Source organism: Gymnoscopelus braueri (assembly GCF_963280865.1).
Source record: "Gymnoscopelus braueri genome assembly, chromosome: 18".
Taxonomy (NCBI): Eukaryota; Metazoa; Chordata; class Actinopteri; order Myctophiformes; family Myctophidae; genus Gymnoscopelus; species Gymnoscopelus braueri.
In genome coordinates this window covers 23,555,908-23,577,766 of record NC_137618.1, presented here as the reverse complement: position 1 = coordinate 23,577,766, position 21,859 = coordinate 23,555,908, and the positions used below count along the sequence as shown (strand labels likewise).

The 21,859-nt window shown below is 40.8% G+C and overlaps 1 protein-coding gene across 1 annotated transcript; it reads right to left on the bottom strand.

Moving 5' to 3' along the window:
• Positions 1-227: 227 nt before the first annotated feature.
• On the bottom strand, positions 228-21,780 carry col8a1a (collagen, type VIII, alpha 1a). The gene is made up of 3 exons (XM_080413007.1): positions 21,673-21,780; positions 6,592-6,904; positions 228-4,280 (listed from the first exon to the last, which is right to left on the bottom strand). Exons 2-3 carry the CDS (start codon positions 6,896-6,898, stop codon positions 2,350-2,352), a joined length of 2,238 nt encoding a protein of 745 aa, XP_080269133.1. The 5' UTR covers positions 6,899-6,904; positions 21,673-21,780; the 3' UTR covers positions 228-2,349.
• Positions 21,781-21,859: the final 79 nt, after the last annotated feature.

Genomic DNA, 21,859 nt, shown 5'->3' with positions numbered 1-21,859 from the left:
TTTCGAGGTGCTATGAACTGTCAATTATAGTCAGCATGCAGACAGCCATTTCTCTGTCAACATAATATGCAATATTTATAGCCTTAGAAGACCTACTAAGAACTTCTTGGCACTAATTTGGCTACAAAAAAAGAGGTTAGAAACAACAAATGATTTTCTTAATTAAATCATCTTTATTTAGAAAAACAACAGACAATTACAAATTTAAAACTTTACCTACGGTTTTCTTTTGTTTACACTGAACATTTAGCACCATTGCTTCAAAAGGGAAACATTATGTACATTTATTTTCCTTTTGAAAAATCCTTACCGAAGTCCCCTGCACTACTAGACATTGGAGACCAGTAGACAAAATAATAAATTAAAGACACAAATATTGTTGTCAATTCATTATTTAGGCATGATTCTGGGACAAGTGTATTTTTATATTCACTTATTTTATTTTCAAAAGATTCCTGAGTTGTATGTATTTCATATACTGTGTGCTTGATTTAGCTTTCAGGCACATCTAGTATACAAAGCATGTTTTTGGATCTCATTTCAAAACACCTGTGACCAGAAATACTAAATATTATCAAACTAAAGGATGATATTCTGTCAAAATCTATCCATTGATGATACATACATTTTGAAAATGTTTGCTGGCATTTCTGTAAAGTAAAACTCACTGTGGATCATAATTTACACTGTAAACTAAGCGAAGGCACTTTTAACAGTATCATTTTAGATAAGATAATTAATTGTACTCAATTTTTAATACCAGAGCAGTAAACATCAGGTGACAATATAGGTTTAAGTTATTTGATTAGCTTATTCAAATCTTCAGACAGCAGTGGAAAAATACTATCTAACACAGCCAAATTACTATGAAAATGAGTAAAATAACAGCTGCAAATTCATGGCTTTCTCATATTTAACATAAATCAGTTATAGTATACTTTATTATGCTGGTGACAAATACAACAACCTTTTTTGATGTCAGCAGTGGTTTTCATATTCCCTGGTAACAGTGTGTTTGTTCTCAATCCATTCTTTGTTTACTAAAAGATATGTATTACACCATTATGGCATACATTTGCCCATACTTGGCCAGTGACAAATCCTTTGTAATATCATAGCTGGTGCCAGTATGCCAACATAATACAAAACCTAGAACAAGATGTTACAGTTCCAATCTCACTCACAGGAGCAGTTCATTATCACAATTGCTCAGATAATATTCAACGCATGCAATTGATTCATTTCATTAATCAAATTCAAAAGAAATATTTTCCTTTAGATGCACCTTTTAACTTTTAGTATGCAAACCCTGAGTCCATTAATGGTTGACCACCAATATTGCTGAGGAATACACACTGTATGGTCAATTCCATGTTCATCTGACCTCATCATTGGTTAAAACTGAAAAATATGTGTACAACTTTCACTCATTTCATTGGTATAATTAATTGACATAGCTCTTACAAATACTTAGCATTAGATAGTGGAAGATAATAGTTGACATTAACATCCATACAAGCAGCAATAGTAGCACACTACTAGCAGACTTCTATACTTATGACTTAATCAAGTTAAAAATCAAGTGATTTCTCAATTTTTGTCAGCTTTCCATGTTGTACTTTTTTAGGTTTCATTTCACCTGTATCAAAATTGTGTTCACACACACACACACACACACACACACACACACACACACACACACACACACACACACACACACACACACACACACACACACACACACACACACACACACACACTATATATATATATATACTGTGTATATATGGACAAGGGAACTTGGATTCGGCAAATGTAAGCAAATATTGAGGATTGACTGTTCATTAATTAATATCAACGTATGCATGCTAAAATGTAGTTGTCCAACCAAAGTGAAATATATCTTTAAGTTTTCTGTTTTACATTCTTTGCCACGTAGGGCAGCTGCCAGTTTTGATAAGAACTAATCAGGGCAGGGAGATAACATGACACTACACCATTTTACACCCTCCCTAGCGTGGATTCTGCATTCCTGTTGATACCAAATTATAAATTAAACTCTGAGTCTGAAATTATTCATTACTTGCCAAATGCAAATAAATTATATAACGTCTTCTTTGAATGTCCAGTTTTACACATTCTTACATAATTGTCAGAGCTGTAAGTACAAAAATCCTTGTACTAGCAAATACATGGCTATGAACTCTGCTGTACGGTATATACAGACACTTCAGATTTGCCAACAGAAAGTCCGTCTTGTCCTCCCAACTCTGTTGACCGGAGCAACAGATTATAGATGTTTTATTGAAAAAACAAAAACAAAAACACACACCACTCAAATAAATGTTTTTACATTGGGTATAACAAGTACCCGGAGAAGGAGGAGTGAACGTATTGGCCTGCATAAAGTCCTGCGGCCTGATCTGAGGGCAGTTGGATGTACACTGTATCCCCGGGCTGTAGAGGTAGTACTGCACTGCCTGATGCTTGATCTAGGAAGCCCTTCTTGTATTCATCATATGTGTACATGACTGGCTCATTGTTCCTCATCAAGGCCACCCACACATTGGCTCCTTTGCAGTGAACATGGTAGGCAAAGTAGTAAATGCCGGGCATGTCGCAGGTGAACACACCTGTCTGGGGATTATAGTTTTGACGACCGTTATACAGGAGCTTGTCAAAGATTACCGGTGTGCCCACTGGTGGGAAGGGTTTGGTCACTAAAGCTGTGAACGCCGGCATTTCCAGGCCACTGACACCCATTACCTCTGCGCCATTGCCTCCATACTTGCCCGGCTTGTTATAACCACCAGCCTTTACGCCATCCAGTGTGCCCATCACAGGGAGGACAGCCGCGTTATCGGGTACAGCAGTTGCTCCGGCTGGACCAGGAGGCCCAGGGAGGCCAGGCTGACCTGGTTGTCCAGCTGGACCTGCTATGCCCTCTTTCCCTGTGGGTCCTGTAGGACCCACAACACCTGGGATCCCCTCTCCAGGAACGCCAGGGAGACCTTGAAGTCCATTATCTCCTTTTAGCCCATTTGACCCAGGAGGTCCAATTGGTCCTCCTGCACCACCCAGGCCTGGAATACCTTTAGGGCCTTGGGGACCCACAGCGCCAGGTAATCCAGCTTGTCCCTTTGGCCCAGGAAGTCCTGGAGTACCTGAAGGACCAGGTAAACCTTTGTGTCCACCTTCTCCTTTACCACCACTCGGTCCTGGTGTACCTCTTGGCCCTGGCTCACCATCTTCTCCAGTTAGACCATCTTTACCAGGAAGTCCAGAAGGACCCGGTTTACCTGGGGCACCATCAAGACCCTTGTGCCCTCCCTCTCCACTTTCTCCTTTGGGTCCAGGAGCACCAATACCTCCAGGTGGTCCCATTGGACCAGAAGGGCCTGGTGAACCATTTGGTCCAGGGGATCCAAGCATACCAGGCAGTCCTCCGTGGCCTTTATCTCCCTTTGGTCCGGAAGGTCCAGGCGGGCCACCCAAGCCCTTATCACCCTTTGGCCCTGGGAATCCTGGTTTTCCAAATCCAGGAAGTCCTGGCTTCCCTGGCAAACCTGGTGGTCCTGGATGTCCTTTCCCGCCTGGCATGCCTGGCTGTCCTGGCAAGCCATTCTGACCTGGTTTTCCCTGTCCAGGCAGACCTGGTGGTCCAAGCTCACCTCCTTCACCAGGTGGACCAGATGGTCCTTCCCCTCCTGGGGGTCCAGGCTTCCCCGATGGGCCTTGTGGACCTGGCATCCCATTCAATCCGGGTCTGCCCACACCAGGCAAACCTCCTGAGCCAGGTGGACCTGGGGGTCCAGGGAATCCTTTGTGCCCAGGCTGCCCTGGCTGGCCAAGTCCTTTGTCTCCCTTTGGTCCTGGTAACCCTGGAAGTCCTGGCAGACCTTTGTGTCCTGGCTCTGCTCGTGGACCTGGCTGGCCTGGTAGTCCTTGCCCTCCTGGTTTACCTATCCCTGGCAGTCCAGGAGGCCCAGGGGGGCCCTGAGACCCTGGCTGTCCCTCTGGCCCCTCTCCACCACCAGGGCCCATTTCCCCTTGTGGTCCTGGCTCACCATTTACTCCTGGGTTTCCTAGTGGTCCTGGTAAACCTGGTTTTCCTACACCAGGTCCCCCTTGTGGACCTGGAGCACCCGGTTGTCCAGCAGGTCCTGGCTGTCCAATCCCTGGAGGTCCTGGAGGTCCAACAGGTCCATTTGGTCCAATTGGTCCCACTGGGCCTTGTTCACCTTGAGGAATTCCCTCAGGCCCGCTGGGGATAGTGAGACCTGTTGGCAATGGCAGAAATACTTAATATATCAATATTTATCATTTACACATCAATGCACAGTTAAACATTAAGTGAGTAGGTGTTATTTTATTGCAATCTAAATATGGTATAATCCGTATAAAACTAAAACACCATCCTCTAGTCACTAGAGTCTAGTGCTATTTGTCATAAATTCATTGAAATTGGTTAGTGCCTGCCGATGTAATCACGCATTACGTATTCACTTGTATGTGTAACTATTCATTCTGTGCAAAACGTTGTATTAGAGGTACTAGACTGTTCTGATCCACTGCATAGATCCCAGGCTGATTGCAGGCTGATTCCATACAAGGACTGCTCTACACTCCTCCTATACACAACTTAACCTGTCAGCTTAACCACTTATGTATTGATGTCTATTATTGCCTACATGTAGAATATGACCATTTAAGGGCTGCTTCTCTGTGTGCAAGGGATACTATAAGAAGTCTTTGACATCACATTTTGGGAGTCAGAGATAACTGAGAAAGACTCAAGACAGAGGAAAGGGTTGGAGCTTGTTCTAGGCCATGAGGCCCTTTTTGGGCTATAAGCTGCAATACAAGGCTGAGTTAATAAAAGTTTGTCTAATGCCTTCACCCTGTATGGATAAAATATTTTTTCCATTACAAGCATTATGTGTGCAGTGGTTCACGCTATCTCTCCCCAGATCCCCTCATTGAACAGGCACCTTGACCAACCAGCAGGGGTCGCTAGGACAGAAACAAGAACATGAGCTCTTATCAGCTTCCCCCCCATGATCATTGTCTTTGGGGAGTTTTTCCTCAAAGGGTTTTTCCTTGGGGTTGCCGTCATAGATATATATAAAGGCTAGATGGCTCAAGGGGGCGTCGCAAGCGTAGCTCAACCGCGGCCATCTTGCAACAGTCATTCATAACATTATGTCTATGGTGCATGTACTTTGAAATAACCATATAGCGTGCTAAATTTTCATCCGATTTTCAAACGGTTTGGTGTTTTGTAAACACCAAAGATGTAGTTATGATAATGCATAATTATATCGGAAAATCGGATGAAAATTGAGCACGCTATGGTTATTTCAAAGTATATGCACCATAGACATAATGTTATGAATGACTGTCCCAAGATGGCCGCCATGTGGCAACGTCGTACTCCATTGGCCAGCAGCGCGGGTGAGTCATCTAGCCTTTATATATATCTATGGTTGCCGTAACATAAACGTTTATTTAGCTGTGTCTGTTTGTAAAGGGTTATTCTTTTCTGAGCCCTCATTCTGGCAAGACCTGTTGTGATTGGCCAGTAGTCTCTGTGACTGGCACTTGTTCCTAGTTCTTCCTTGTATTCAACTTCTTCCTTACACTTTTGCAATATGCCTCACCCTAACCTTAACCCTAACCTTAACCTCACGAAAAACTATGCCTAATCACACTAACTTAACATTTGTGTGGAAATGCTTTGGAGTGGAAAAGTACATCCGCAGTGGGATTCATAACCATAGTCTTGGGAACGTAAACCTTTCTCTTTACTCACTGACATTTTTAATTTGTGTGGAAATGTACACGGCGGTGGGATTCATAACCATAGTCTTGGGAACATAAACCTACTCTCTTTACTATCAAGAGCGATCAAGCTCACTGTTCTGTGACAGTTTTGGATGTTATTTGAAGGTTAGGACGCCCCTTTCTGCCAAGAAGCCAATTGGCAGCAGGTAGGGTGGGTCTAAGGGTGGGTCTTGCCAGAATGAGGAATTATACATTTGGCAAAGGCTGTAAGCGCTGCATGCACCATCTTTGATATTATTCAACAGAGAAACACCGGCCACTAGTGCTACTTGTCATAATATTATTCATTGAAATTGGTTTCTACCGGCCGATGGTATCAAGCATTACGTTGTACATTTGTTTGACAGGAAGTAATTAAGATTGGACTTTTGAAATATATATATTTTTTATTTTGCTAAAACTTTGGGGGGATCTATTGTTAACTATGTCCCCATTATGGCCACGGATATGTTCTAAAAGTGTGAGAAAAATGTTTTCGTTTCAGCTGGTCTTTACACCCTATATTTGACAGGGGTGCCCCAAGTGCTCTATACTGGATCCACTTGTATTTCCCTATAGTCTACACCAAATCTCTTCACCGAAAATAGCCGAACACAAGCTCACTCACAACAAGACACGTAGTGAGCTTGTAGATCTGCTATTTTCACAGAATATTTGGCCCAGAATAGGGACACGAGGGTTCATGTGGTTAATATAGCCAATGACTGTTGATGATAGTTTCTAGCTTGAAATGGTAGGTAGACTCACCTTTGTCCTGTACACCTTTATTAAAGATACCACCCTTACGAGGGATCTCCTTGCCCATATGCACAGGCATCTGGGGAGGCTCCTTCCTGTACTGGGGGTATGGCATATAGGGCATCTCCTTGCCAAGGTACTGTTGCTGTGGGTAGCCCTCTTTGACCATGCCCATGTGCTGGACGTGTTGTATGGGCTGGTGATGCTGCTGAGGATGCTGCTTGTGTCCATAGTATGCCCCTCCATGAACATGAGTTAACACGACCAGCTGTAACAGCGCCAGGAGGAAGGGGTTCAGGAGGGGAGGCATGGCCATAATAGCCTGAAGGAAGGAAAGAAAGAGAGGACAAACAATTAGTCTAAATGTGTAGTTGAATTTAACTTTTTTAACACTTTTGTTCTGCAATTGAAAAACCCTACCACGCCTTCATTTGATTTGTATATCCATTGTGTCAACAAAAGACAAGTTCTGTTTTAAAGTACCATCAACTGGAAGTCACTGCTTAACTAAAACTAAGCTAACAATGTTCTGTTTTCATTTGCTAGAGACAGAACTACAAAATAAAAGCCAGAGTCTGTGTGCCATCTTTTTCCAATGTTATGTCTGTAATATTAGTAGTCTGATTAGGCAATTTGGGTTATTTTGTACCTGCGTTCAGATTATACACTTGTACATTGCTCTTTTCCACCACAAAATTGTTCTCTGTACACCAAATATTCTGTATTAAACAAAATACACAGGATTGATGAAGGCTTTTCAATTTACATTATTACTTTAATGACACTGCTAGACGGAGATATGCATTCCTTGACTCCTTGATTCATATGGCCAGTGACTCACATACACATGCATTTTATGATTGGAAAACTAAATATCATAGACTTGGAATATGGAGCTGTTAGACACATTCTCACACACTTTACAATGCAAAAATAATCCACTTTTGTTGTTCCTTGGTTCCTCAATTTGGAACTCGGAAAACGTCTTAGTTGTTCAGGCAAATTATTAGTATAATAATTCTTAATATGCTTCAAAAGCATTTACAAATACTATTATAATCATCATTGAAGAAACAAAGTGATCTGTTGCTGCTGAATTAATTAATGAAAGGTTTCATTCAACAATGAGCTATTCACCATTTGGAAGAGAATATCACCTACCTTTCTAAAAAAAAAGAAAGAGAGAGAGAGAGAGAAAAGTATATGAAATTTCAAAGCCATTTTAATACTTTTGCCTTCAAGGAGTTTTTGAGGATAAACTAAATAAATAACTAAAATCGATTCATTTTTGAATGAAACTATTCCTGAGAAGGCAGCTTGAGATGAAAGGCTACCATCAGACTGTTGAACATGGCCTGACCACTGCCTGCTGTCACCACCAGGCCATTTTACTTTTCCTTGTGGATCTACAATGTGGATTTTACCTGTGAGAGTTATTACCCTATTTGGACTTCCATCCTATGTGAACCTGACAATGCGTTGATAATTATATGTTTAATAATCTCATGTACAATGCATGCGTTGATACTCTTTTGCACCTTAATGTCTAATCTCATGTACATACCTGCTGCTTATGTGGACCTACTGAAGCGTCACCACTTCACACTTTATGTCTAACCTCATGTCCGTACTGTACTTTGGTTTATGCTATGTGTATATTATGTAGATATGTTAGATTTTTTCCCTCTCCTTGACATGTTTTTCTTTACTTGTTAGATGTTTCCCCTTGCTCTCCCTGTCCCCCCCCTCTCTTTTCTTTTCTTCATTCTGAAAACAACAAAACACTATGGAGCTTGCATGCACAAAAACAAATTTCACCAACTGTAAAAAGTTTATTCTGATTCTGATTGTATGTGTAATGTGAGTTCAGGCCCATTCCTGTTTTCTCTCCCCCTCCTCAACAAATGAAAGAAGTAATCACACTATGCCCACTGCGTTGGTCTGCTGGCCAGGCCCTTTGATGTAAATTATTCTTTTGAACTTTCCCAAATGCTACAGTAAAGTGAATATACTCCATCAAGACTAACTGATCTGATGACATAGAGAATAGACGATGACACCTTTATTCAGTCCATCAAAGTGCTGTTAAATTATGGTTTCTAGTGCCGTCTCTCTATGCCGCCTCAGCAACAACTGATATTCAGTTTTAGCATATACAAATGACTCAGTTACTAGAGCTGCTGTGGTTGTGGTTAATGTGGAATTATTATTGATGGCCCTCTTTCACCTTTTTCTCTATTTGCGATCGGGTTATAGCAAATGTTTTCAAATCAATATTCTACTGGCTCAGCAGTTTCATGGTAAATTAGTCATGAAATGTTTTATTTACTGCTCAGTAATCTGAAATATAGTGTTTGAGAATGCATGACCCCCTTTTGCATTAAGCCTACCTGTGCTCAAGTCTGAGTAGTTGGGTTAATTCCTGCACAGACAGTGACCAGCCACCAGAGGGAACCACATTAAACGTAGTAAATCCAAGGCTAAGGCTGCCCTCTGTGCTGACCTCTAACAAAATCTCAGCTACTTGCAGGCAGATGCTACTTTCCTTTAAGCACAAAACAGAACTGTATGTCGGTTAGGTTTCCATGCATGAACAGGTTCCCAAAAGAAGTACAGCTTAACAGTAACTTAACCACTTGCAACCTGTCGGCATGTAATTTTAGACTTTAAGATTTTAAAATGTTCGAAAATAGTTAAAATAGCGAATCTACAAGCTCACAACGTGTCACATCGAGCTTGTGGATCTGCTATTTTTGCATGACACTGTCATACAACAGGGCATAAACTAGGGCTTAACTACACCGCTCATCTGTTCTGGGGATGCACTGTAGCCTGTACCTGCATTATCCTAGCATGGTAAACCCCTCCCTCCAGATATCTCATTTAATCAAATGCAAATGAGATTTCCGGAAGGGGGGGGGGGATTTACCAGGCTAGCATTATCCCACTGTGCAACACATGTTGTCAGATTCATGGCTATTATGTACATGCTCATGGCATGAACATGATTGCCATTTATAGCTTGTATGAACAGCATAATAATAATAATGATTCATCCAATTTATTTAGCGGTTTTCTTGGTACTCAAAGTCGCTTTACAAGACTGAACGAACAAAAAAGCTACTTTATTAAGATAATAACTAGTTAAAAGGCAAAAAACAAAGCAATGAAAACATCGAAATTAAAAGGCAAAACAAGTATCGAGTAAAAGAGAGTGAACATGCATTCATTGCCTGCCACTCAAAAGTCATTTTACAAGAGTGTGAAGTATGTCTGTCACCCCTCAGCTAACTCACTGGCGCGCCATGCAGAAACTAGCTTGTACAGCGAGAGCATCCCTCCCGTCAGCTATTACCCTATGATCAATCACGTCCACAGCATGCCCACTAATCGTATTCCTAACCAAGCAAATGTATTCTTTACCTCAAATACTTGGATTAAATACATATTTGTTCATTTATTCAGTGACTTCATTAATTGTGACAAGTAATAGTTTCTTTGAATAAAACACACTTAGATCATTTCCAGGATTGGGAATGTACAATTCAGAATGTAGTTCTGTAATTCTAACATCTACTCTGGCTTTTGTGTGCACCCCAGACAGTTTTTAAGTTGCTTGATTCAATATGTAGATATTTGATATTCATTTTATGAACTTTAAACTCTATTTTAACCATAGTCAACTAGACTCATTGAAAACACACAACCCTGGTTCTGGTGACTGATATCCTTCTTTTAATCATTATAAGAAGGATATCAGTCACCAGAACTACGTGTTTCTTCAAGTCCTTTTTTCATGTATTTAATTAATATTTTTATATTTAACTTATTTTTTTATTACAAAACCATGAAAAGAGTAATTTACACCCCCCATTATGCATTAGAAGAACGATATCGGTCACTAGAACCAGGGACGTGTGTTTTCAATAAGTTTAAATATAGTTTGAAGTTCAATGGGTTTATATAGGAGGGGGCTTGTAAAAAATGTATATCAAATATCTGAATATTGAATCAAGCAACTTGTAAATTGTCTGAGTTGCATACAAAAGACTCAGTAAATGTTAAAATGTCCCCAGAAGTGTTTGAAAGTGAAACACCCCTTTAACACTTATTTTAGCAAATAATATCACTTGCACCCCCTTTAATTTGGTGGTGTGTTCTATTGACTTTTGCAATACAAACATTACCTACTAGGTTACTGATTATAATTACAATAAGATCATTAGTAATCCTTTACCAATCAATTACATTTTGAATGTAACCCTTCCACATCTGGTCATGTCTTTGTGTTAAGCAAAGAAAGCAGGCAAGACAGAACAAAATTGTGTCTGCACTTAAGCTACAATCGAGAAGCTGTCCCTCCACCATGGCACAACTTTGGTACAAAAAGATAGTGTACTCTGCAGGGTTCGATATTTATAAAGAATGGTAATTTTCTTAACCACTTCAACCCTATATACTTCACTGAAAGACAAATGACAACAAATAGCAAATTAGACAATCTACAAGTTGATGAGCTTGTTGATCGCCTAATTTTGCTATTTTTGAAAATGTTTTAAAACAATTCAGTCATTTTGAAATGTTTTGCCTTTTTTTCATTTTGAAAATTTGCACCAAATACCGATGCCAGGGTTGTTTTTTATTACATTGTTCAATTGTGATATCATCAAATTTAAATATCAAACATATTAGACAGTCTACATTTCCCATATGACCCGAAGCAAGGATAAAACATATCCCCACTGGCTATAAATATGAATTACTAGAGTGGAGATATCAAAAGCAGAGGCAACCCCCAGCAAATTGAACCCTGTGTGTCTGCCTGCTCAACGGCTTTATTCCTTCCAGTCAGAACACAAAAGTCAGGTCGAACCAGCACAGCTGTGAGCCAACAGAATGATGCTGCAGCTGGGCCGTCCAGACCACGTTCTAGTCTTACACCTATTATCCAACCACTATGCATTCCCTTTCAAATGCCCTGTAACGCAAGATGCCACAGTTTGCTTTGGTTGTCTGGTCCAGGTGGAAGGATTTTGGTTTGGTACTGTAGTGTGAAAGCCCATCTCACCCTCTGAGGTCTAGTTCTGATTCAAACAAACAGCCTTTCTGTCTCCAGCCTATAAGTCATACCAGCCAGCCCATCCATGCCCAGCCAAGCCATGCTCTGCCTCTGCCTCTGCCAAAGCTCTTCTCACAGACTCAATCCAGTGTCAATCACTCGCCAGTCCCAGCCCCAGCCCCTGTTTCAGTTCATACTTAAACCTGATTTATCCCTTGAGTTAAAAAAAAGTGTCAATTACTTGTTATTTGTCACTCACAAAAACTGATTTTCAAATGAAAAATGTGACGCAATTTTTTGGTGGAAGTGACAAAGAATGAATTAGGCTTAAATCAGTCTTTAGAGAGTCGATGTGCTCTGCCCCTAATTCTAATCTGGAATCCATGCCACATCCTCATCGCCTGCTCTGCCGTCAGCTCCACAGATGGACAAGCATCAGCTTTTGCCCTTTGGCCGTTTCTCAGGCAGCTGGTGATTTTAACATGGCGGTGCCACTCTCTCTCCCCCCATGAGAGCTGGCCGTCTCGTGCCTTTGAAGGAGGCCCATCTCGTTTCCGCAAAGATGGAAGTCTGACATGCCAACAGGTCCAAAGGAATGCTGCTCAGTTTTCCCAAGTAGGGTCTGGAGCTATTTCTGCCCCTGAAGTCTTTAATTTATACCTCGTCATACGACGGTGTCACGTGCCGAAAATAGCAGATTTATAAGCATGTGAGCTTGTAGATCTGCTATTTTTGGAATACAACACTGGTGCCCAACAAAGCATAAAACAGCCTTTATATCCTTGTCAACAATACAACTATAGGCTTCAAAAAGGCTTCAAAGTTAGAGGGATGGGCTCAGAAGTCAGCTATACAGTAACATTCTTTAGTGTTAATTTTACTCTTTAAGTGTAAAAATAAAAAAATCTGGGTTTAACTAGCACTCAGGATTTGATGGTGAATTTGATGTTGAGGGTTGGTCTGGCTTCTAAACTGATCTAAAAAAAAAAGTCCTTTATTATCATTCAACAACACAAAAAACATAAGGTTCACAATAGACTCTCCATTCATTCATCTAAAACAATATTAAACAGGGACTTCATGCTCCTTATCTTGTTTTATTCCATCTCCTAATAGTATCAATCTGCTAGAATGAATTTCTTGGTGTTTTGTGGGAGAGTGGGCTGGTTGGGAACTAATTGATATAGTATGAACATAGAAAACAATCACTCATTATCAAAAACATCATTCTCTTTCTCTCTGCACATAAAACAAACACACTTTGACATGGTCCCCCAGGGCTCTATATACTATCCCCCCTAATTTCACCCTCTAAATATCTTTGGAACGGGTTGCATTGCGATGTATTGTGAGCTTGTAAATCTGCTATTTTCACAAATGTTCATCCCAGAATAGGGACGGAAGGGTTCATGTGGTTATTAATGAATGCTTAGAATGGAATCCGAGACAGAAGACAGAAAGATGTCCCTTGGCCCGAGACATTTAGCAGGGTTTGTGTAAATCTCAGACAGACTTCTGTCACTAAATAGCATGTCAGAGAGTAAAACAAAAGCTTTTAAGAAACCGAAAGCGTCCTGAAGTTTTGTGATGTAGGTGCAAACTTTCACCTAATATCTAATGACATAACATATATACGTACAGTAGTAACCCCCCAGTTTCCACATGTTAACAGATAATCTGTTATGGATGAAGACTTACAAAAGAGATACAATATAAATGATAACACATTCCAAAATGATAAACTGCCATAACTGAAATTATACAAATGTAATGATCCATTTGAGCTTTTATGTAGATGAACCTTTATTGAATTGAGATGTCATAGCAGCACGAAAGTAGGCATGAAACGCAGATACAGGTAAGAGAGATACAAGGAAGTAGTAAGGTAACAATTAAAAATAAGGTAAGAATATTAAAAATATATTTAAAATCTGACCTTGCCATCTACACTTGGACTGATCGGGTTAGTGTAATGTGTAAACCATTAATACTGTGGATATACTGTACGTAAATGCAATCTGTCCAAAAGTCTGGCCTGGCCGGCTGCCCTTGCGTGCATGCGTGTGTGCATGTGTGTAACTATTTATGACTGTGTGAATAGGTGTGTGTAGAAGTGAGGAGAAATGTTCTGTCAGCACATGGGGTTACAGATCATAGTGACTGTCGGTCAAGAACAAGCAAGGTTCTGTTCAGTGTCACATAACGACAACGTAACTTTGTCATAGAGACATGAGGCTGATGGAAATACCATATGTTCTTACCCAGAAAGCTTAACTAGCCTTATGTTGTTGAACATAATGTCGCCTGCTTTGCGACTAACTTACAATTGACATGGTGTGGTCTATTATTGATCAAGGTTCTAACCATAATGAACATCTCACATAGCTTCCAATGCCTTTTCAGTGCTGGTACCAGTCAATAATTTTGAAAATAGATGATCTACAAGCTCACAACGAGTCGCGATGCAACACGTTAAGCTTGTAGGTCGGCAATTTTCCTCTATTTTTGCACAACACCGGTGTACAACAAAGTATAAAACAGGCTTAAGTGGTTAAACGATTTAGTCGAATATTAAAAAAAAATAAAAATGTATTCACGTTAATTCGTTGATATAAAAAACACGGTTATCCGTTATTCAATTGATCGAAGAAATCTATATAATAATCGCAAACAAAATAATCAATGTATAACTTGGTTGGTAACGTGTAAATTAAAGGGCCACAGTTGTGTGATAACATTGGCATGGGTGATGTCATGTGATCTGTTTCTCATATACATCTCACTCAGTGGGTTGATTTCTTTTACAGACCGTTGCACTTGAACACTTTCTGTCACCACTTTCTGACAAGCAGTCAGGCTTTATGGAGTGTAACTGAGAACAAGAACAAGAACGATGTTCTGTATTTTTTACAACATTTATTTACCACACTTTCCATACTGGCTGGCTAACAGACACTGCTACAGTACTCTTACAGTAGTTAACAGAATTATCCTCCCCACACCCCCACACACACACACACACACACCCCCACACACACACACACACACACACACACACACACACACACACACACACACACACACACACACACACACACACACACACACACACACACACACACACACACACACACACACACTTTTGACACTCTGAAAACCGATCCAGTAAGCTGCCATTAACCACTGGATGATACGGCTGATATAGGGGGGTGGGGGGGTGATCATAGATATCTGAGGTTTGACATCTGTTGCCAAGAGCCATGTGTGGTTGGTCACACACCAGTGAGCTCTCACCATGCCCCGCCTGGCCCAGACAGAATAAAAAATAAGCAAAGCTTCTCCATGTAGTCTACATTGTGTGCATGTGCATGTGTGTGCACATGTGTGTGCTTCCCATGACTACTTCCAGATGTCCATCATTCTGACATTTTACATAAATAGACGTGTAGGGAATTGTCCATCAGGTGTGTGATGTACAGCACGCATGGGTCGCATGTGTCTGTAAAGCTGCTTCTTTGTGCTGAGTTAAGCTTTGCCCAGGAGATGGAGAGGTGTTCAGGCGCTATATATAGGCTGCCGTCTCCACCATGGTATCAAAAACCATGGGAGATGCAAGGCATTGCTACAGTACATCTAGATCTGCCAGAGCTTCTCATTTCCTCGCATTGCTCCTGATTTCCCCATTTGCCGGTTGGATGGGACGACAAATCTCGACAACCAGGATTTCCATTAGGCTGTCATGAAACTTAAGGGAGGAATGCTCGTTGAAAACATTAAAGATAGATTCCATGCAGAGCTTATGGCTCCACAGAACCACACTGTCTCATTAAAAGTCACATTTGGGCTGCGATAGACTCGTGATTTCATCATTCTAAAGTCTGGCAGGAGTCTGTGGCAAGAGTCATGAAGAGAGGGAAAGGAAATAGTTTGGGGACGTATTAGCTACTGGTAAATTATATATGGAATATTTCTGCTGTGTAGAGTATAGAAGGTACATCTAGTAGACTGTGCAGTACATGCAGACATATTCATTTTAGTAATAGAGAAAGACAGGCTTAAAGTACCATCAATTATGATTGTTGGCTCTTACTGTCATATTACAGAAAGGTAATATTAATCTGTTTGTCCGCTGATGGAATATTTACTTCACCTTTGTTATAGGTACTTAATTTATCTGTTGTGGTTAAACAAGCACTCTATTGCTATAGTGTTTGTTCAGTAACAGCAGTCACCCCATCTCTCCAGCTCTTCAGTAAACAGTGAAAACATTTTCATGCGGGTCACCAATTAGATCCAATCCGTAGAGAGAACCCATTTATCAGCTTCAACTTCATAGCATTCCAGTTCCAATATTGTCTGCTAATGTTTTGGTTTTATCCTCTGTATTAGTCTCCTGATTGGATGAAATTGGTATCCCGACTTGAAAATGTATTTTCTGTTTACTAAAGAGCTGAGAGACGGTAAGAACCCTGTTACTAAACAAACACTGTATAACAATTATTATTATTGGAATATAGAGCCTTTTAACACTAATTTCAACAAAAGAATATCACTTACACACCACCTTTATGTACAAGGTTTAAAAGGGGAGTGGCTCCTGCCTAACTTATGGAAACACACCTGGATCTATAATTTCCAGGCACACACTAAATGTATCTATTGCCCGCAGACACAAAAACACTCAAGCCAACACACACACACACTGATGGCGGAATATCAGCAGATTTGTCAGAGCACACCACTGAGCGCTGTAAAACATTTCCCCTCAAAAACATACCTTTTTCCCCCTCTAACTCATGCATTAGACGGTAATGGAAATGATATCTCTGTATACCCAGCCCCCAGTGCTGCACCTCCAGACACATCTGTCTATCCTCCCTGTCTCCTCTCAGATACAAACATTTCGCTTCTCGCCGTCTCCGCTTCTTCCTCTTACTCATTTTTGAACAGAGCAATGTCTGTTCCATAGCCCCCCACCCACCTTCCTTCCTCTAGCTCTCTCTTCCCACCTCTCTCTTTGCCTCCTCCTCCATTGGACACATCCTTGGTCAGTGACCTGAAGCCACTCGATGACCCGGCGGTTCCCCATGGAGGTGAAAGGAAGAGGAAGCAAGTGAAACCACCTAGTTACCAGTGCAGTTAGAAGTTAGAAGTAACACAGAGAACCCACCTTGTTACCGGGGTTGATTAGGAGAGAGACAGAGAAACCACCTGGTTAAGGTAGACCTTTAATAATGCTGCGAGGGAAATACAGATTCAGCTTCAGCCAGCTGATGGCTGCTGAGCAGATGGTCATGATGAGCGCTCGGGGGGGAGCTGTTAGGGGTTAAGTGTCTTGCTCAGGGACACTTTGACATGTATGCTGGGTGGGCCCCGGGGGGAGGGGGGGTCCTGTCATATCAGACACGGCCTCCAGTGTCAATGGGTGCAGCGTTACTTGTTCTCTTAAAGGACGACTTCACCGCTTTTCAACCTATCTTCATATAATTGGTCCTCACTAATACTCATGATAAAATGGTACAATTTTTTTCTACTCGGTCTGTGTCTCAGAGGAGGGCTGTGGACAGTTCAGAGTCCCGTCTACCAGTGACATCATCAATGGGGAATCCAAGCTAATAGAAACTGCAGGCTTTCTATTCCTGGAAAGTTGCAATGCAATAAAAGAAGCCATTGTTCTCGTGTTAATAAAAATCAAAAAAAAAAACAAAACATGCCTAACGATGATGTCACTGGTAGACAGGTTTCTGGACTGTCCACAGCCCTCCTACGAGACACAGACCAAGTAGAAAAAAATTGTACCATTTTATCATGAGTATTAGTGAGGACCAATTATATGAAGATACTGTAGGTTGAAAAGCGGTGAAGTCGTCCTTTAAGATACCTATCCACATTTCCCTTTCATCTATCTACAGACAGGTAATGTTAGGAAGAGCGTGTATATCACTATGGAAAACTTGAGAGAGAACAGTTGTGTTCTACCGTGTTACGCTACAGTATATACATAGTATGACCTGCAGAAAAAAAGCGTAGCCCTCTACTAACCATTTCATTCATTGACCACAACCACACGCATGTCGAGCATATCGTATGCCCTCTGAAAAAACATAGAACACACCACTGAGAGAGAATATCTGTTTTGTTTAGAACTGTTTGAAAATTATGTTGTACTTGACATTTAAACTCATAAAATAATCAAGTGATATTGAGACGCTTAAACTCACATAAAATAATTGTATAAGTTATATTGATTAATTCCAAATATTATATGGACTGGCATCACGGCACTCTGTGTGAAACCCTGCTCTACAGTACGTGTGCATGTGAATATGTGCATAATTATGCGTGTGTGTGTGTGTGTGTGTGTGTGTGTGTGTGTGTGTGTGTGTGTGTGTGTGTGTGTGTGTGTGTGTGTGTGTGTGTGTGTGTGTGTGTGTATTGTAAGCCTTATATGTAAGGGTATGTGTGTATGCCTTTACGTATCAATTAATTTACTGTAGCCTATGTGTGTGTATGTTTGTCGTTTTGCATTTGTTTGGAGAGTGGTGTGGAGAGTGGTGTGTCTTTAAAATCTAAAACATTGCCTTATTCAGTCAAACTTGACTCGTTCAGTTGAATCAGGAGAGCTGCAATTATTATTTAAGTTCAGTAAAAAAAAAGGTTCTCTCTTTTTCTTGCTGCATGTCAGCAAAATCGCTGCCTGACCAAAATGACAATGTTCCAATCCCACTGAGCATGTTTAGCAAACCGCTGAGCCTTCTCATTCTGCTCCCTGCACCACAATCCTTCACAGATACCTCACCCATAATCTACCCATGCATTCACTGTTGGTTGATCCTCCAAATATACTCACTCCAGCACTAAAACACACACGCACGCACGCACGCACGCACGCACGCACGCACGCACGCACGCACGCACGCACGCACGCACGCACGCACGCACACCTCTTTCAGGGTTGTATTTCTTCATGGTAAATGTGCTGTGACAGTGCCTTGGTGCTCTGGAGTCTCAATGAAATGAGCAAAACCTTTGCAGCTCCAAAGCTGCTTAAACGCTGCCTTTATCACAAAGCACACCCCGTAAAATTAACACCTCTTCAAGTCACACGGCAAAGCTCTTGTTTAAACAAACCCAAATACACAAAGAGTAGTAATATGGCTACTACTACTACCACACACACACACAGACACACACACACACACACACACACACACACACACACACACACACACACACACACACACACACACACACACACACACACACACACACACACACACACACACACACACACACACACACACACACACACACACACACACACACACACACACACACACACACACACACAGCTGTGAACCTAAATGACCAAGCTGTTTACGGATTCTTTCCCTCTCTTTTTGTCCACTATCATTCTTGCTTTCTTTTGCGGTTCTTTTGTTCCTTTGAATCCAGCATTCCTGAAGTTTTTCTGAAGAATGAATACAGGCAATTTATACACACACACACACACACACACACACACACACACACACACACACACACACACACACACACACACGACCGCGCGCAATTATACGCACATAACCTCTTTGACCTTTCACCCATTGTGCCCACCTGGAGGCACACAGAATGGTCAGCTGTGTTTGTGGTTCTCATACCCTGTCTGGCACACTAACCAGCTTAAAAGTAGTTCTTAAACACACGTTTCTCACACCTGGTAGGGCTCTGGCACACTAACCCCTGATTTATACTTGGTTGTGCGCAGTGTCGGGCACCGGAAATAGCAGATCTACAAGCTCACATAATGTTGTGAGCTTGTAGATCAGCTATTGTCACCGATCTACACGTATAAATCAAGCTAACCTGCATAAAGTGAACACAGGGGTACACCTCGGCCTGAATATTTTGTCCTAAGCACAAGCCAATGGGGAAAGAGAGAGAATAGAGGAAGCTGGCCTGGCCTCCATGTGCATAAATAAGTGGAGAGGAATTTATAATCAGAGGAACTGTGGAAAATACACCATGTACCAGAGAAAAGCAGTGAGGGGATGAATTGTTTGAAAACTAAAATAATATATTTAATTCACACACTGTGTATGAGGTATAGAGTACCTTGAAGATTACATAATATTGTTGTCGGGCAGAAACCTTGTATCTCCATATTACATTTTTGTAAATGAATGGCCTATTTTATCGTACAGTACAAGAGTGTTGTAAAAAAAAATGCCGTTGTGAGCTTATACATTAGATCTTTTGTCTTTAGACATTTTTCTTTTGTTTTTAAATGAAAGTGGTTATGTCTTTCTGTGGGTTTTATACATATTTAACCAATGAAAAATATTAACATAAGCTTGAGACTAGATAATAATTACTATAATAATGGTCCATTGGAACACAGGTTCTTTTTACATTTTCTGAAAAATAACGGGTTTGGCTTCCACCCAACATCGACGTTAAGAAATAATGCTAGAGACTAATGTCAGTGAGTGCACAGTGCACACTATATCACCACCATAGATAGATTGAATATTACTAGAACTACTAATAGTACTAATCAAGGTGAGGATATGTAGTAACAACTGTGAGAGGAATGGGAATATCCCAAGCATTTTAATCTTGAATATACCAAGTTAACAAAAATCTTTTCCACACCCTGACGAGTTCATTGTCTGATTTTCAAACTGTCTGACTGACATGATATAAAAAAAAATGCATACCGTAGATTTGTTATTTTAACTATTTTAGATATTTTTTTTTCTTACAAAATTGTTTTAAAAAAAAATGTTATTTATCTACAGTGTATTTGTTTATTTCAGAAAATGTAGTGAAGTTCTTTTGGGAAAAAAATATATATTTTGGGGAAAATAAAATAAAATACAATAGTAGGAAAGGTTAAAGGGTCAGTGAGCCTATGTTTGAGAAACACTGCACTAAACCAATGAACTTTCTTAGACAGAGATATCATCATCGTTCAACCAAAGAGCTGTCATAATCCCTGGGAGAAATAACTGCTCACAGCCAATGGCAGTGCATGTTTACTCTGTTCTCTCTTCTCACCAAGCTGACGCTCTTGGCCCCATCACATACTGTAGACCTGACAGTTTGGCTTCAGCCTCATGCACACACACACACACACACGCACACACACACACACACGCACACGCACACGCACACGCACACGCACACGCACACGCACACGCACACGCACACACACACACACACACACACACGCTGCAAACACAAAACATTTGCACACATATATTTGCCCTGATCATCGACATTCTATCCTGAATGCTCATAATTCCGTTTAATTGGGGTGGGTCTGATAGGAGAAGAGCCTTTGTGACACCAAAATGTGTCATGGGTGTCACAAACACAACACCCAAGAAGACACTATTGTATCTCCTGCTAGAAAGATGTTCACTACTGGTCCTTGTCTGAAGATCCAAGCAGCCAAATGTCTAGCCAATGATCAATTATACAAAAAAAATATATATACCGTCATACACAAAACACCAATAATGATTAAATTGGTGAATACACTAAACATTAGCCAGAACTTAGCAATAATTTAGTTCAGTTTCAAATGGCTTTTTTTCATAAGATATTACTATCCACAAAGTCCACAAACAGGGTTCAAGGAATTACGTACAATATGAATGTCTGGAACACTGCAGAGTTGCAAAAGTGTGATCACTGATTTCAGTGCAAATCATTTGATTTTACCATGCACCTTTGACAAAACACAACTAGAGAAATGAGCTTACATTACAAGGGATGTTGAAAGGGAGCAACAATACCAGATGGCATTTGAAATCCACTGGATTGACAAATTAGCTAGTGATAAAATAATGAAGCAACATCTAAACAGCCTATTTACATCTATGCCAATATAAATCACACAAAGACATAAACAACTATTTCAAATTCAAATCATCATTATACAGTGCCCTCTGTGCGATAATGTCATTACAATGCCACACCATACAGGAGGAGAGTGATGCTAAACAGAGTGGATCTGAACTTACCTTTCTCTGTGAGGGGCCGTTTATGGAGAAATAATCACTGCAGAGAGAGAGACACAAACACCCACAGACAGAATGCTAGACAGACAAGTAGATAAGGAGAACCCTGGGATACGTGCTCTGAACAGACTTGGACCGAGATTATATCTGCTGCAGGGTGGAGCCACTGGGAGGGGCGGAGAGAGAGGAG

What these genes read in the sequence shown, in the direction of transcription:
- col8a1a (XM_080413007.1), bottom strand. Translation starts at nt 6,898, where the DNA reads ATGGCCATGCCTCCCCTCCTGAACCCCTTCCTCCTGGCGCTGTTACAG. An exon ending in TAAAGGTGTACAGGACAAAG is followed by an intron (nt 4,281 to 6,591) that starts GTGAGTCTACCT and finishes CATTGCCAACAG; the next exon opens with GTCTCACTATCCCCAGCGGG.